General features: G+C 40.9%; 1 protein-coding gene across 1 annotated transcript in view; it reads left to right on the top strand.

The window, feature by feature from the left end:
- Nucleotides 1–18,975, top strand: part of KIAA0825 — a 735,478-nt gene that overhangs the window by 222,770 nt on the left and 493,733 nt on the right. Inside the window, exon 11 of the mRNA XM_082247736.1 lies at nucleotides 17,252–17,434. Coding sequence (XP_082103862.1) covers nucleotides 17,252–17,434 — 183 coding nt within the window. The remainder of the gene's footprint in view (nucleotides 1–17,251; nucleotides 17,435–18,975) is intronic.

Below are 18,975 nucleotides of genomic sequence, written 5' to 3'. Positions count from 1 at the left end.
GTGCTAGGTCAAGCACCGTGCGTCTGAAAGGCTGGGGAACCAGTAACTGGTCCACCACTTCTCCCCTAACCTCGGTAACCCAGTATAGCAGCTCACCAATGACCACAAAGCGGGGATCTTCGGGGGGTCCAAGAAGCCATGGCTCGGTAAGTCCAAGGGTGGCAAATAAGGACCCCCAGATAAGCCCTCATCTGCATGAAGGGGCGCCCTCACCTGAGTCTGGGTATGGGGACGTCTTCGATTCTTCCGGGAACCCTGGACTTCCTTGATTCAGGACAAATGGTTCACAAATTAATCCATTTCGGATACAAAATCGAATTCCAGTCGTGTCCACGAGACAGGTTCTTCCCGTCCAATCTTCTATTATTCCCAGCCAGGTTAAGGGACTTGAAAGGGGCGTTATACGACTTGCTGTCGCAAGGGGTGATTGTGCCAGTTCCAGATTCGGTACACTTTCAGGGGTTTTATTCAAACCTGTTCACCATGCCCAGAAAAGAAGGCAAGGTGCGCCCCATCCTAGATCTCAAAGCCCTGACTTGCTTTGTGCGGGTACAGAGGTTTCGGATGGAGACCATCTGAACGGTAGTGGAGATCCCTATCTACGCTGAACACCAGCAGTTTCTTCGCTTTGCGGCAGCGGAGCAGCATTATCAATTTGTGGCGTTACCCTTTGGTCTCCCCTCCGCTCCCAGGGTGTTTACCAAGGTTCTGACTCCAGTGTTAGCATTGCTGCATCGGAGGGGGATTGCAGTACTGGGATACCTGGAAGATCTCCTGTTGAGAGCGGTCTCTCATTCGGTTCTGTTGGAAAATATGGAGGTCACTGTCTGAACAAGAGTTCAGATGGAACATCAATTTCAAAAAATCTGCATTGACTGCAGTCTTGAGACTGGAGTACCTAAGCCTGACTCTGGATTCAGCCTTGGCGAGGGTTTTCCATTGTCCAGTTGGGGTTCAATCATACAACGCCACGGCTGTGGCTTACATCAGTCACCAGGGGGGCACCGATAGTGTCCTGGCAGCCAAGGTGGTGGCCGAGATTCTGACTTGGGAAGTCTCGAGATCCTCTGGCTGACACCACAGGCGCCCTGGTGACTCCTTGGGGTCAGTATCGGCTGATTTATGCATTTCCCCCATTAAAACTTCCGCCGCATCTTCTGTGCAGGATAGAGGTGGAAAACATTCTGGTCATTCTCGTGGCTCCAGAATGGCCTCGTCGCTCTTGGTACACAGACCTCATAAGATTGGCCACCGCTACCCCTTGGAGGCTTCCTCTCAGGGAAGATCTATTGTTTCAAGGTCCGATTTTCCATCCTGCTTTACAGTCACTGGGTTTAACGGCATGGCCGTTGAAATTTAGGTGTTGAGAGATGGGGGTCTCTCTGAGTTTGTAATTCCCACTCTCTTGAGGGCTAGGAAGTAGACTTCTCAAAAGATCTATCAACGCTCGTGGAAATCGTACATTTCATGGTGCGAATCGCTGAAAGTGTACCCTCGCTTGTTTTCTATCTACAGGGTTTTGGCTTTTCTACAGAAAGGGGTTGAACAGTGGTTGGCCTTGGGTACTATCAAAGGCCAAGTTTTGGCTTTGGCTATCTATTTTCAACGGCCATTAGCCATGCACGCCCTTATTCAAGGTGTGCGCCATTTGGCGCCTCCGCTGCGATCCCCGTTACAGCCATGGGATCTCAATTTGGTGCTGTCTGTTGTTCAAAAGCCTCCTTTTGAGAAAATTCGGGAGATTTTGCTGCTTGCTTTGTCTCAGAAGGTTGCCTTCTTGGTGGCGATCACTTCTGTCCACAGAGTATCTGAATTGGCGGCAATGTCTTGCCGCTCACCTTATCTGGTGGTTCATGGAGATAAAGTGGTACTTTGACCTAATCAGTTGTTCCATCCTAAGGTTTTTTTCTGATTTTCATTTAAATGAAGACATTGTACTGCCTTCCCTTTGCCCTAAACCTCAGCATCCTAAGGAGTAACTAGAGCGCTGAGCGCCTTCTGGGCTTTTCGCCATCAGGCATCGGTGATTCAAGTTTGCAAGGCGGCAACTTGGTCGTCTGTGCATACCTTTACAAAATTCTACAAGGTAGATGTGCTGGCATCAGCGGGTGCTTCTTTTGGCCTGCAAGGTTTTGCAGGCTGCAGTTTAAGAAAGAACCCCCTTTTTTGGTTTATCTTTGAGGGTTTGTTGTTTCGGGTGAGCTCCTGTTGTTTCTGGTTGAGCTCTGTTTTACCTGATTGGCTACGTTTGGCCATTGGGGCATTCAGGTTTTTTGTTCCTGTCTTGTTCTCACCCCTCATGTTTTTACTGCTTTGGGACATCCCTATAGTCTATGATTAAGCAGAGCTGCGTCTGTTGATGAACTTCAGAGAAAAGGATTTTACGGTAAGTTCTTACAAATATCCAGTTATAACAGATACACCATTCTGCAAGTAACATGTTGTGCAAGAAAAAAACTGATAATAAATGAATTATCTACAATTAATTTTTTGTTTCAGTTTCCTGCAGCACAATGTTAATTTAGTGTATATATTTTTGTTTAATTTTTCTAATATAGGGGGTACCCAACTGGGCATTGCAAGTAGAGGTAACTTGCAAGGCACAACATCCATGTAACAGTTTCAGCATGTGCATAATAGCTCAGGGCACAGAATAGTTACAGCAGAGCAAACAATGGTGGAATGGTTGATATGAATGTCTTATGTCTGGGGGAGAGGAGATTTCCCTTGAAAAGTGCCCCTCCATTTAGAATTTCTGAAAATGTAATTATAATAAGACTAGGTGAGCTGGAGTTGGGCATATTGGGGGAGGCATTTCATTTCAATTGATAAATTTTGCTTTTGAAATCTTTAGCCTGTTTGGTTTAGCCTGTCCATTGTTCCTACATGCTTGTTATACTTAAGACTGATAAGGGCAAAAATCCATCTTATAGGGAAACAGAATTGCACACTTGTTAGCACTAGGTGACACTGTTGCTTTAATGCATATAATCTTTAAGAAGGATTTCTGTCACTTATACCCTGCTTTAGTGAGGATTTAGCCAGGGCATTTTATAAGCAATACTGCAGATGAGCAGTTCTTCAACAGATCTCTATCCTTTACACTCTGAATAAATACATAGAATTTCACTTGGGATTAATGTACATTGGATGTTCAGGGACAGAGAAGGGGATTAAATGTGCTGTTTTAATAGGATAGGAAACCTATATGGTTATTATTCTTTATCCAATATAATTAATTTAAGAGCATGAATAATTTTACAAGGCTTTGTTGACAGTTTAGCTGTTTGCATTAAATTGCCATTCTTCTCCTTCTCCTATATGTATACTGGATGATATATTTGGCTTGGCATCACTGATCATCAGTACTGTAACTGCAGGAAAGGGATTCCATGCCTGGATTTACTTTTTTGCCTTCCTCACCTCAGAGAGATCATGTCTTCTGATTTAGGCATCATTTATAATTTAAATTGAACTATGAGAAAAACAAAAATGTAACAAATGTGCTGTGGTCTGCCTTCTGCATTAACACAGCAGTGTATAATTTTCTGATTCCCCCCATTACATTTACATACAGTTTTATTACCTGTTGATACTACCAGTAGATCTTGATATGTTTCTACTTCCTTTAACAAGGTAGCAACAAACATGTCTTTCCTTAAAAATGTTCAGAGTACCTTTATCCGCTTTGTGTGGACAAAATCCCACCCTCGTCTCCCACATTCTTACCTATCCTTGCCCAAGTTTTATGGAGGAATGGCCTTTTTAGATCCTCTCCGCTATTTCTATGCTGTACAATTGGCTAGAGCACACTTTAGGTGTAGAGATAAAGATCTCAAACAATGGCTAGATCTTGAACAATCTTCCACAGATGTTCCTACCGTGGCTTGGACTCTCCAACTTGTGTGCCATCAATAGTCATCCTCTTATAGGAGCTACTCTGGGGTTCTAAAACAGTTTAAGATTGCTGTCACCCTAGTCCCCACCCCCTCTTGTTTATATCCAGTGTTTGGGAACCCTAATTTTCTTCCAGGGTTAACAGATGCAAACATTTTACTCCGTGGCACTTATTGACTCTGCGATTTCATGTCTGATGGGGGAATAAAGGCTCTGTCAGCTATTTGGGATATGTTTTCACCGCCTGTAGATGATTGGCAGCTACTGCAGCTTGTCCATTTTCTTATACCCTATCTCGTCACTGAATAAATGACCGCCCTACTACTTCTTTTGAGGATCTCTTTTTGTCCCAGACCCCACATTGCATGCAGTCTCCACGACCTATAAGCTTCTAGGCCATCCTTTTGACTCTTGTACCTGTGAATCTACTAAAAGTGGAGCAAGCTCTGGGAAGGAAATTATTGAAAGAACAATGGGACCATATTATGTACTTTGCTCACCACTCCTCCATGGCAAGCTAAAATCAAGAATTTGGGTAAAAAATGCTTACCCGCTGGTATAGGGTTCTAACTAGGGATCGACCGATTATCCGCAAAGCCAACATATTGAGGGCCGATATGCACTTTCCCCGATATATCAGAATCGGCCACCAAGGTGGCCGATATTACCGATATTTCGGAAAGTGCTTGTGCCGGAGTGATGCCTGCAGCTAGAGGCACCCCGGTACCGGCGTCCATAGTCGGCGGTCGACTGTCTTGTAATGACAACCGATGCGGCTGAGAAGCCACACGCTGTCATTACAAGGAGTGGGAGGGGAGGCCCCCCTCCCGCCGCCTTCTGCGGCTCGCCTGGGTCTCCTGTCCCACCGGGAGACTCAGGCAACAAGCCTGCACGGCCGCCGAAGACCCGATCAAAACCACATTTGGCTCTGATCGGGTCTCCATGCAAAAACCCAGAAGTGATGTCATGACATCACTTCCGGATACTGGCGCCAGATTAAAAAAAATGACAGTATTCAAAACAGCCAAACTTGGCGCTTTGAATGCTTTTAAGTGTTTAAAGGTGATGGTGCTCTTTTCTAAATTGGTGAAAAAATCATATATTGAACAATATATAAAAAATAAAGGATGAAAACCCAAATATCACAGTGATGGGTGAATGAAGTGTTGAATCAATAAATAAGGTCTTAAAAAACATTCAATGTGACTCCAACAAATAAACCACTAAAATGAAAGTCCATTAAATAATGTGGTCCAAAGTAGTGGGAAATGGTGAAAAAAATCCAAATAAAAATCAAGGTGATGATAAGGTGTTCCCTCCACCTGGTGAAATGCCTCCTTACCCGGCGGAAAGAAGGTAAGTGCCTGATAATAATAATTCACATGTAGGTAAAGCCAGTGTCCTATTTCCACCTGCACACGTGCACAGTCACCCGGGTGATAAGTATATACAAGCCTCTTACCAGATGTAAGAGACAATCAAGCCTCTAAATATCATGGACATGAGGATGCTTCCTTAACACAATGGATGGATAAGATCGTTCCCACTTTCTTCCCTCTGTACAAGCCAACGTATGTCTCCTATTCCTTAAGGTGAGTAGAATATACTCCCCACGATGTTCCAATGCACATGAAAGAACAGATGGGACTGATAGTGCATTACCTTTATAAACAATTTATTTATATATAGACTTGCACTTACAGTTAGGTTGAACGGTTACGAGCAGATTATCATATAATTACAGGCTGAGGATCTCTAGGTGCATCGGGTCCGGCTGCAGCACGGACCGCCGATGACGCAATGACGGCACGCCTCCCTCCTGACGCGTTTCCTCCAATAGGGCTTCGACTTGAGATGGGAGATAGGCGCGCGCCGTCATTTCCGCCAATTTATGCAGGTTAGTGTTATCTTCCTCTTCCGGTGTCCGCAGAGAATGTCCCGAGCGCCGGAAGTGTCTCTTTTTTTCACAGATAGTGTGTATACTATAAGGGTCACTTATATTATCACTCTTACAGTATTCTTCAAGAGATGATTATAATTTAAGTGATATTTAGCGCTCGGACTTCTATTATACTGCTTCCATTAACATCTTAAAGGGGAATTTGACACCGGAGAAGGATATTAACTACTTCCTGTTTACAAACCGTTTAAACCTTCTACATAACTTACAAATCAATGAGTTTATATAAGAATTTAAACATCCTAGTATACATAACTAAAACTAGTCACAAATATTCAGTAAATTATATTACAATCCATATATCAGTTAAAATTATATTGGAATGGGATTAAATGTATAATACTGAATTGTGTGCCTAAAAGAATAAAACCTTTATTAAAATGTATGCTAAAAATTTAAAATGTAATAAAATTTCATTAAAATCATTTTATTTAATTAAATTCTTAAAATCATGTAATTTGATATTAATGTAGGGGTGGATATGAATATTTCAGGGCTTCGGGAAATTTTTATTAGCTATTGTTGATGTGGGCATTAATATCCCATTCTATGTTGTGTCCTCTAGGTTGGAAACATTTTAATTCAAAAATCCAAAAAGTTTCCCTTTTTGAAATCGTCCTTTTTAGATTACTCCCCCTCCAATGTGGGGTGTATTTTTCTATAACAGTGATTTTCATTTTTTTAGGATTTTTGCGGTGGCATTGGGCATAATGTTTTGAAACACTGTGTCCTGGAAAGGCTTTGTAAATGTTAGTCAAATGTTCTCCTATCCTGATGCTGGCTGTGCGAATGGTTCTTCCTACATACTGTTTGTTACACTCACACTGTAACAAATAGATGACTCCTTTAGTGTGACAAGATATAAAATCTTTAATCGGATATTCTTTACCAGTCTCACAGGATGAAAATTTCTTTGTTCTGACCGTATTGGCTTCTTTGCATATCCTACATTTGCCACATGGGTAAAACCCATTCATGTCTGGGAAGATTTTCGTTATTATTGGTTTCTCCACAGGATTTTGGGCTACTAAGTTTTTAATGTTTGCCCCTTTTTTGAAGATGATTTTCGGTTTTTGGGGTATCACGGGTCCTAGGACCTTATCATTCTGTAGTACCCCCCAATATTTTCGAACTACGTGGTTGAGCCATTTGTAACTTGAAGAAAACTTCGTAACAAAGGCGAATTCATGGTGAGACCGAGTTTCTTCTAGTTTTATTTTCTTAACTGGTTCTGTCAATGCAGATTGTTCAATGAGGCTCATTTTCTGTATTTCCTCATCCATCTCTTGTGGATTGTACCCTTTTCCCACGAATCTTCCTTTTAATATCAGTGCTTGTTCCTGAAAATCTGTTTTTTCTGTGCAATTCCTTCTTATTCGTCTGAATTGCCCTTTAGGGACTGCATTGAGCCATGTAGGGTGGTGGCAACTATCTAGGGCAATGAAGCTTTCAACAATGCTTTTAAGTGCAGAGGAGGGGTTTGGGGTCTTTTAGACTCCCAGATCCCTCCACAAGAGTACCTGTCAAGTGAAAAAAAAATAAAACATTTTCTTTTTTTAAATGTACGAAAATATCGGCCCCTATCGGCCGATACCGATACGCGATGACCAAAATATCGATGTCGGCAATGGAAAAAACGATATCAGTCGATCCCTAGTTCCAAGAGGGGACCATCCTACATATTTTCTGGTCATGTTGTCAGCTGACCAACTTTTGTTCTCAGGTTAAAGGGACTGTCAAACAGCTGATGGATGTTGATTTGGAGGGTGACTCAGCCAGGTATCTTCTGCACCACTCTGACCTATCTAGGAAACGCTATAAAATTATCTGTTGATACACCTAGTGAATGCTGCCCAGGCATGCATACCGCTTCTCTGGTAACAGGATATCTCCCCATAAAATTAATGAATTAGCAGCACTGGTGGGCACTGATAGGTGGCACTGGTTGGCACTGATTAGCAGCACTGTTGGGACTGATCTCCCTGTAACAGAAGCCGGTTACCAGCTTTCTTCTTTTCTTTACTGGTGGGCACTGATGAGGAGACACTGATGAGGCTGCACTGATAGGTGGCACTGATAGGTAGCACGGTATGGCTCTGATAGACTGCACTGAAGGACACTGATGAGTTGGCACTGATAGGCAGCACTGATAGGCGGCAATGAAGGGCACTGATAGGCACTGATAGATGACAATAATTGGCAGCACTGGTGGGCTCTTATTGATAACACTGGTAGGCACTGATAGGTGCCACTGGTGGGCATTTTTGGGACCAATGTCCCTGTAACAGAAGCTGGTTACCGATGAGAAAAAAAGCCAGTAACTGGCTTCTGTTTTTTTCCGTGATCAGCTGTCATTGGCTGATAGCTGATCACATAGTAAAGGACCACTGTGATTGGCCCTTTTACCCTGTTCAGCCGAGTCCTGAAGGACTTGACGATCAAAGAGCGAGCCGCCCACACACAGCAGGGAGCGTGCAAACAGCACAATCGCGGGAGGGCATCTATTGATTGGAAGCCCGTGCTGTAGCCATCTTTCAGTTATAGCACGGCCAGAAAGTGGTTAAGGAGCTTTAAAATAAACCATCACTGATCTCTCTTGCTCCATATACTAAGATGTAATTCATCCTCAAAAGCACTCTAAAGTCGTTTACCTAGTTTAGGACACTGAGCATGCTACACATGCCTCCCAAATAAAACATTGTAATACACAGGACATGTAAAGCATGTCCAGTCCTTCTGCCCTGCTGCCGCAATACACCCCTCACTCCTTGGCAATTCTCGGCTCTGCATAATCAAAGCCGGAGTTGCTGTGTACACAGATCAGCTCTGGCAGCTATTGCGGCCAAAAAGTTAGCTCTCTGACTCTGTGGTTATCAACAACACCCTTTAGACAGGAAATATAAAGATGCAAAGAAACAGTATTCCGTTTCATTCATAAACTTTGATCTGCAGATGATGTCAATTAAACCAACCTAACAAGTATAATAAGTTATTATTTTTTTTACTAGATTGTTCCTCTGTTTAACCCCTTATTAAACCTTAGTTTACTCTAATCAGCCCTAATTAACTCCGTATTCTTCTTCGCTATTAAACTATTATTTCCCTGCTTTTTTTTTTTTTTTCATGTCTATTTTTTAATTATTAATATTTAAAAGTTTTTGTTTTTGTCTGTTTTGTTCGGTAAAATTTGTATACATTTAGCCCCCGTTCACACGGTCGCCGTAGGTCGCCTGGCATAGAGAAGTTGTGGACCCGTTCTAATAGGAGCGACACAAGTCGCTCCGACTTAGAAAAAGGGTCCGGAGCTTCTTTGGGGCGACCTGGAGCGGCCTGCATTGACTTCAATGTTATGAAGTCCGTGCCGGCCGCTCCGAGTTCGCTATGCGAGCAGCTCGCCTCGACCTGTGAGGTCGCCCCGGGAAGTCGGATCGCCCCAGTGTGAACGGGGGCCTTAAAGTATATGTTTACACATTTCACATTCAAAAAAGCGCAGAATGTAAATAAAGTTTATTTGTAAATAGCTTTGCAATGCTTTGTACCAGAATCAAACTTTACTGTCATTTTAAAGTGGAATTCCACCCTAAAATACAACTTTTCGCCATCTTCTTCCTCTCTGTCACCTGTTAAACAATTGGATAATCGAACATTTTTATTCTTTACTTACCTTGTTTTAGAAGAAAATATACTCACCTTACTTCCTGTTCCTCTCTCCTCGGCCGTGGCCCGCACCGTCACTTCCTGCTTGCATTGATTCCTGGGAGCTGAGCGTCATCGCTCCCAGGAATCACTGCTAAACAGCTTCTGGGCATGCCCAGAAGCTGTGCAGGAATGACGTGCCTACACCGGGCATGACGAGCGGGGCCGGTGCAGGGCATTCTGGGACAAAGAGGACACAGAAGAGGACGCCGAAGAGGACGTGCTGGCTTCAGCTGCCCACACCTGAGATGGCAGCGCTGGAGAAGACATTTTCAAGGTAAGTATTTCTTCTTAAAGGTAAATTCGACCCGGGACAGTTCAGAGGCTGTCCATTGTGGAATGCACTAGCCCTGACTGTTCCTGGGGTATTTTTATTTAAAAAAACTTTCTGAGGGTGGAACTCCGCTTTAAATTACAGAATAAAATGTATACTTTTATCTACAGCAACACTATTTATTTTTACACCAACTTTGGGAAAAATGTGCGTGTTGTGTTTAGTTTTGTTACTTTGTATTGTCTAAGGATTGGGACAATATCACAAAAAGAAAGCCTTGTTCCTCCTTAAACAATATAATTATCTCTTTTTCACCTTAACCCTCTAAAGGCTAAGCCTTTTTTTGACATTTGTTGCTTACAAGTTAAAATTGTATTTTTTGCTAGAGAATACTTAGAACCCCCAAACATTATATATATATATATATATATATATATATATATATATATTTTAGCAGAGACCTTAGAGCATAAAATGGAGATTGTTGCAATATTTTATGTCACACTGTATTTGCGCAGCGGTCTTTCAAACGCAATTTTTTTGAAAAAAATATCCTTTCATGAATAAAAAAAAAAAAACGTAAAGTTAGACCAATTTTTTTGTATAATGTGAAAGATGATGTTACACCGAGTGAATAGATACCTAACATGTCATGCTTTAAAATTGCGAACACTCATGGAATGGCAAAAAACTATGGTACTTAAAAAATCTCTATAGACAACGCTTAAAATTTTTTTAACAATTACCAGTTCAGAGTTACAGAGTAAGTCTAGTGCTAGAATTCTTGCTCTCACTCTAACAATTGTTGCGATACCTCACATGTGTGGTTTGAACACTGTTTACATTTGCGGGCGCGACTTTTTTTTTTATTTATTTATTTTTATTTATTTCTTTTTTACACTGTCCCTTTACATTTTTATTTTTACCACTTTTTTGCTTTCAAAAGGAATGTAAACATCCCTTGTGACAGCAATATCCATGTGTCAGGTATTTCTTTGGAGGGATCTGGTGTCTTTTTCTCCTTTTCACTTAAAAGCATTCAAAACTCCAAGTTTGGCTGTTTTGAATACTGAAATTTTTAAGATCTGGCCCCTTTAAGGCTCTGGTTAAAGGGAAGTGATGTCATGACATGGCATCCCGGTTACTAGAGCCGAGGCCCGATCAAAGCCGATTCCGGCCTTGTTCGGGTCTCCGGCCAGCTGGTGGACGTGCCGGCTGGACGCTTGGGCCTCCCAGTGGGACAGGAGACCCCAGATGAGCTGCAGAAGGCTGGGGGGGAGGGGGGGGTCGTTCCCTTTCGCTGCTTGCAATAACAGCCAAAAGGCTAAATAGCCTCATTGGTCGGTAATACAAAAAAGTTGACCATCAGCTCTAAAAAATGGTACCACCCTGGTACAACCTCCTCTTGAAGCAGAAGACCACATATTTGCGTTACGTTGGCGTGAAGCGGTTAAGTTATGACAAAGTTATTGCCGAATTAACAGGTCCATAGCAGAACTGTAAAAATTGCTCAGTCAATGTTGATGGGGGAATCCCTCCAGCAGCTCTATTGTATTCTGCCAGCAAGGACTGTGGGGAATGTTCCCTGCTGGCAGAACACAATGATAAGTGTTGCTGGCTGTAACTGGTGGCACTAATCATTTGGGAAAACCCAACAGGCTAGTTGTACACAAGTTGATCAAGAGATTGACTTTTGCACAGCCAGGGAGCCCATACATGGATCGAAATTCAGGATGGGCCCTGCTGTACTTTATGAATTTCGATCCACGTATGGCTAGCTTAAGGGGTTATGTACACAGGTATCCATATATATCAGAAGTTAGAAGATGCGGATTTTTGGATTAACACTGATTGTTCTGTGTGTTGTAGCACTAAACTGTACATTCTATGTGCTTGAGATACTCTATGTACAATAGAGATTATTCAATACTGTTTTGTACAGATCGGAATACATCCAAACTGAAACATAATGAACTTGCTTTTTTAATAATAGAATGTGATTTCTATGTAGATATCCCCTTGTTCAGAGCAGAAAAGAGAAAATTTACTGGAAAAAATAGGATATAAACAGCGGAGTCAAGTTATTTTTATGCATTCCCTGAACCCTTCATTCTCTTTCCAAAATACAGGTGGTTTTAGGCACTGGCCTTCTTTTAACTCAGTAGCAGTGTCTAGCACCGCAATGTACTGATCTCTCCAGCTGGTGCGCATTGATGATGCATATTACAGTAATGCGCTAAAATAATTTAACCCTTTATGTATTAGAAAATGGAATTATGCCATTCAAAGCAGAAAATTATGCTATATATCTCTATAGTGTAGGCGGCTTAATATTTATGTCTGCATATTGTATATTTCCTCTATTTATGTTCAGTATGTAAAATAGAATGAAGTTGTCATGCTTCATCATTTAGTAATGGCCTGTTTACATTTCCTGCCGAGAAGTGAATAAAACGTTCTTCATAAATCAAGCATTGATGTGTTACAAATTCTTGCTGACATTTTGATGTACAGTACATAATAACGTATTGGGATTGCCGAGCAGTTTATTTATACATACGCTAAACAACCGCACACTCCATTAGACAACTCTAATTATTCATTGATTTGTGTTCTGTATTCAAGCTACTGCTTAATTGAAAACTTTCTTTAAGTAAATATCTTCTTTACAGATTAAGTGTTCTGTTGTAAAAACCATAGCAATGAGAAGCTTCATTGTTTCATATTCAAGTGCCTAGTTCTTTAAAAACCTCCTACAAGCGTTAGCGTAGGAAGCAGCACAGTAGCTTAGTGGTTAGCACCTTTGCCTTGCAGCACTGGGGTCCTCTGAATCTTGTCTAGGATATACTGTACTCTAAATGGAGTGTGCATGTCCTCTCTGTGCCTTTGCTGGTTTTCTCTGAATACTTCAGTTTCCTCTCACACCCCAATGAAATGCTGGCAGGTTGTTTCCAGTCAGAATTGGCCCTAGTATACGACTGCATGTATGTATGTTTATGTGTGTACCCAGCGCTGTCTAACCATAAAGTTCATAATATGTATCTCTATTCATTATTTGTGAAGAAACACAAGATCTAAATCACATTACATAATACTTTTTAAAAAATTAAAGTGCAATCGGTGCAAAAAATGTGCATGAACAATAAGTACTTTAAAGTGCTGGTTATCTTGTTCTTCCAGTATGCTAGTATGCCGTTGAACTCCCCTCTTTATGTGCCCTTACCAACTAGTGATGGGTTAAACGCCTGTGTTTCAAAGATAATCCTCCAGTGGCAAAAATGTTTTTTATCTTTCTTTTGTGACTTCCGACAGGTAGGTCAAAGAACCTCATATGAGAATTCCAGAATGGCGTCATTACGTGCTCACAAGTAAGAGGGGAGTTTTTGTAAGTGCGCAGGTTGGCTTTTATGTTTTTTTTTAACAAAAACAGAATTACACTATGGATTTCTCCTGATTCTATCTCCCTACACTCATATAAGGATCTTTGACCTACCTCCCGAAGTCACAAAGGAAAAAAGAAAACGTTTTTTGCCACTGGAGGATTATTTTTGAAACACAGGCATTTAACCAATCACTAGTCGGTGAGTAAGGGATCATAAAGAGGGGAGCACAATGGCACTTGCTAGAACATACTGGCACTGGAAGAATAAGATAACCAGCACTTTAGAGGACTTATTGTTCATGCACATTTTTTTGCACTGATCGCACTTTAATTTCCTAAAAAGTATCATGTATTGTGATTTAAATATTATGTTTATGACAGCGCTGGGTGCACACACAAAAATATCTGAGAGGAATATACACCTTACATCCCAGCAGTAGTCTTGTAAATGCAATCCACAAACAGCATAGCGCGGAGATCATATTATTTTAATGCATGTATGTTTGCATGTGAGATAGGGACCTTATATTGTAAGCTCTATGATGATAGGGACTGCTGTAAATGTAGTTATCTTTCGAATGGGAGGGGGGGGGGGGGTAAGGTAAGTATTGTAAGTATTACTTTCTGGCGTTGCAGCAATTAAAATGAACGTGCTGATTTGGCCTGTGTATACAGGTAGGAGAATTAATTTTTGTTTTCCTGCAATACCTAGTCATTTCCCTTTAAATTATCACAGGAAAGAAAGGGAAATCATACCAGTAAGAAAACTGAGGCTTTATTCCTTCTAATCGATAGTCACAAACAGTTTTTCTGTAGTTGGTTCAACTATGTATTTATTCAGAAATCCGTGAATATATTGTTAAATAATCCTAGAATAACTGCCTAAAATCCATTTTTACATAAGTGTAACAAAATCCTCTGTATACTGGAAAGCATGCTGATACTGAGTAGACCAGTCTGGCTGTAGCAATGCATAGTATTTATAAACTATTTGTATTACATTCTCACTAAGGACTAGAGAGTATATTTTGTTGTAGTTACAGAAAGATATAGTAAAATGGGGACCTTGGCAATGGGGTGATGCAAACTGTAGTTCAACTACTAAGCTACAGGTATAACATTAATCTATATTGCTGCAGACAGTGGTTAGTGTTTTCGCACTTTGACTCTATATTGTGGTGGAGGGGTTTGTGGACACAGGTGCAATGAACAGTATTTAAAATATTTTTTTTCAGTTAGGACAGCTTCTGCATGACAGCTTTATTAAATAAGTATTGCAGTACATTAAAAAGGAGAGTTCTTACAGGATCATGCCATAAGGGAAAATATAAAAGTTGTTGATACAGTACAGATTTATACACGAAAACGTCAGAAATTGTTCCCGATAACCTTGGATCTCTGGGCATGCCCCACAGTAGATCAAAGAAGGTGCCAGTGACCACTTTGCAGAGAGTGGGCTATGAGTAGGTTTATAACTGCAGACATGGAATTGAAATGAGAGAGTGTAGAACGTACAGCTATGTAAGTTTGTGAGGATCTCCTGGCAAAAACTATTTGTGAGCCAACATTGCTTCCTATTAATCATCCTCTAGTAGGGGCCTACATCACCCTCCCATGAGGCTTTTTTTTAGAAAAACCCACCACCCTTGACTGTGAGTCAATCACATGGTATAGCATGGAGATAACATTAGTGTGTGTGCTGGTCAGCCAGGAATATGTAAATGTTTTTTTCTGTACCTGTGCAGCGTGCCTGAGTTGAATGTAATCAAAGTACATATAGTTTTGGAGATTTTAAATTGGTCAAAATATTCAGCCTTACAATGTGCTAGAATCTGACCTTGATATGTATTCCCAAATCTGTACCACATCTCTGGATGGGGAATAGATGCAAACTCAGGTAATACATTGTTATTAAAATGACAAAGTCCGGTTAGAACATAACAACAAAGTCCATAAGCTTATTGAAGATCGAGTGTGGAGTCGTTTTTGGCCTTGGGACTACTGTGGAGGACATAGTGTACACCTGGCCTAGCAACTGATTGATTTGCATTTCGGCTTTCCACATGCTTTCATTGACCTCTCTATAACTTGAGGGTCCATGTGATCTGGTAAGCAGGATTGTTTTTCCCCTCACGGTGGTGACGTGTGTTTCCAACTCACAGCAGTTGGTGTGGGGATCCCTTCTAACATCAAGTGTCTTTTAAGCTTATGGACTTTGTGATGTTCTAACAAGACTTTGTCATTTTAGTTGGGGCTGCACCCTTTTGCTATATACAGTATTTTTACTGTGGGTGCACAATCAAACCTATTGGTGCTGGCTGCCTTTTTTTTATATTATCTTTACTAAGCGCAGATATTATTTGTTTGTAATACATTGTTATTCCATAGTGGAGTTTGGGCATTGACCTTCGGGATGCAACGTTTGGAGAGCATGGTGCCCTATACTTTTAAAGCTTACATCCGTAATTTGTCAGAAGTGGGTTTAGGATCTGCTTCCCTCTACTGATGGCATAATATGAAGTAAAGATCGGGAAACAGGGTTGATTCTATTTTCTTAGATAATTGTTGACATCTGTCACAGTTTGTGCTCGCCAAGTGCTGTATATGTGAAAGCTGTGAAGCTACATAACACAGGTTCAGGTCTTTTTACTGACTACCAGGTCATTTTATGTTGTTTTTTGCCCCACAAAAAGTATATTAGTAGAGACTCTATAATGTTAAAATATCTAGAAAATATATACAGTATATTGGAGAGTACCAAAACATATAAAGAATCTTTGATGACAGTATCATTTTAATCAAGCTCACTCTTCCTAGGACCCCTAATGGCAGTTTGGATCATATTTGTATCTTAGTCTTAATTGTAATTTTGAGTGGCTCAATATTTAATTGCAGATATTCCACAGGGTCTCTAGAGATAAAAATACCCAGACAATTAACATTTGTTCTGACAAGTGGCAATGTCTCACACTCACAGCCAGGAAAAAAAACATCTAAGGGTAAAATTTTGTATTCCAGTTAATAGCAGACCAGAATATTTAGCAAATGTGTCAATAGTCTCCAAAGCCACCTGAAGTATAGGTCCCTGGTCTGCCATATATTGCAGCATGTCGTATACATACAGGCCCACTGTAGCTACATGTGACCCATATTTCAAGACTTGGATACTTGGGTGTGTGGGTAGTACAGTAGCAGTGGTGCAGCTACCATTGCATATAATGAAGGGCAAAGCAGACATCCCTGACAAGTTCTCTGGCCAATGATAAAGAATCTGTGGTGCAGCCATTAACGCTGACATGGGCTAATGGTTTACAATATAGACTATCAGGTAAAACAATTAGAGCCAAACCTGAATCTATGCAGGACCTGGCAAAGAAATTCTAAGATCATTCTACGGAGTCAACCAAGTTTTCCACATCTAAGCTGACTACAGCTTTGGTGCCTAGCTTGTCATGGGCAGCTTGAACGTTAGCATAAACATGCATGGTGTTTGAGGTGGTGGTCTTTTTCCAGGAATATAGCCAATTTGATTATGAAGGTAAACATATGAATTTTTAAATGCTTATTTTAGATTGAACTTAAAAGCAGCTAAATAAACCACTGAACTACATGCATTTTTCTGCACGGATTTTGAGTCCTCTTCAGCCAGTTATGTGCTTCACATGCTTTTTACCACACTGCGTGAACAAGCCTGTACATGGCCATTTACTTTCTTAGGTTTCAGCTTCATCAGCCACCTGTCTGCTAAATAAACTGTATCAGATTTGGGTTCACTTTCCACTGAACAAGAAAGTGAAGCTGAAACACTGATGTCACTAGTCTATACAATGTGGCAGTGGTATGCATGTATTGCACCACGGGCAGAATGAAATTACAAATATTTTGGCAGATACAGTGTATATGCATTTTAATTGTATTTCTAGCCATTTGCCAGGAATTCTATACTATCAGAACACAGCAGTCATGTAAGGCATTGCAGGCTAAGGGGTAGAAAATGCAGTATCCAACACCCTTGTCACCTTTCTATTTTATTTTATTACAGGATTGATGTCTTGGCCATTCTTTCTTGTGTGGAAAACTTGCTGTGGTCAGTATGTAGCAAAGTTCAAGAACTCATCAAGCCAACACAAAGTTACAGAAATGTGGTTTTTAAGATACACAGTTACTGTGACCGCCTGCTTATGGTTCTGACAATCTCTACAGCCCCCTTGGAAATCTTGTCACAGTAAGTACTGTAATTAAAATGTACAACTGAGTATTGTTGAGTACTGTTGAGTACTCAGTTACTGTTGAGTACCTGTGTGTTGTTGAGTAGTGTTGAGTAACTGAGTAATGCACAAACACACACACAGAAAACCGCTCAGGTGGGAGAAGTCCATCGATCCAAGTCAGGTGCACGTCAGACCCGCAATCCCGGCAACCATAATCTTTGGAAGTAGAGGACTGCACTCCGATTTGAAAATTGCAAAAATTTATTGAAGAATCCAAAAATCCATGATAGACAAAATAATCAGAGACAGGAGACAGAGCATAGTTGACGATGGTCTGGCTATCACCTGGTAGTCCTAAGTCTGGCTATCACCTGGTAGTCCTAAGTCTACTGATGGGAATGGTACCAGCTGATTAGAGAAAAGCCGACATGGCACCAGTATTTTAAAAAGGGATGAGATATATCCCTGGGAACTACAGACCGGTTAGCCTAGCATCAATAGTGTGCAAGCTATTGGAGCGGATGATAAGGGACAATATACAAGGCTTTAGTAATAAAAACGGTATCATTAGTAGTATTCAGCATGGATTCATGAAGAATCGTAACTATTATACTCTGCCCCAAAATCTACCATGGTAGTTAATGGTTCCTAATCTGAACCATTCTCTATTCATAGGGGAATATGTCAAGGGTGTCCCACTTTCCGCTCTCTTCTTCACATTGGCGACTGAGCCACTTGCAGCAGCAGTTCAGCAATCTGATTCTTTTACTGGACTCTGGAGAGGGAAGATAAACAATCCCTTGATGGCAAAGATGCACTGCTCTTTTTTGGGGAACACTAATAGATCTCTCTGGAAATAACGCAACTTTAATCCACGGCAAGACCGCCAATCAAGGAATAGTATTGTTCAGTACGTTGGACCATAGAGATAAAAAAAAGCCTCCACATAGTGTAAAACTGTTTTTCAAAATGTATGAAAAAAAGGTAGAAAACTTGCATCACATCTAAATTAGAAACGCTTGTATCATCATCCAACATTTAAAATCGAAGAGCAATGGCCTGAATGCTTAGGAACATGGCGCATGCGTCGCCAAAAACGTTGCAATTTGCACATCAATGTGGCACAGACGTCACCCTCATAAGGGTCGGGACCTCGGAATTTGAAATGCGGAGTATGAACTCAATCCAAATATGTGGGTGTTTCTGTCATATCATAATCTCATGATGGGATAGACGCCAGATTAACCCCTCACATATGTTATGGAGCCCATATAGAGCAAATAATGCTACCTAGGTGTGTGAGTGCAACAATAAACTACGGCAGAGAGGAGAATGAAAGAAAAAAAGAAACAAAGGAAAAAACAAAGTAATGGAACAAAAAAAAATGAGAAGGTGGACAAAGTAAAATGAAATAAAATAAAATGAAAATAAATATGCATAGAGATAAGAAAAAAAATATGAATGGAAATAAAAATAAGGCCTCACGTCAGAAAAAACGAGCTGCAGAGCCACTTCTAACGCCAGGAAAAAGCAGCTGTAAAAACGTGCTTTTAGT

This window comes from Pelophylax lessonae, assembly GCF_965119305.1.
Source record: "Pelophylax lessonae genome assembly, chromosome: 1".
NCBI lineage: Eukaryota > Metazoa > Chordata > Amphibia > Anura > Ranidae > Pelophylax > Pelophylax lessonae.
The sequence above is the reverse complement of the archived record's forward strand: the minus strand, read 5'-3'. Positions and strand labels throughout refer to the sequence as shown.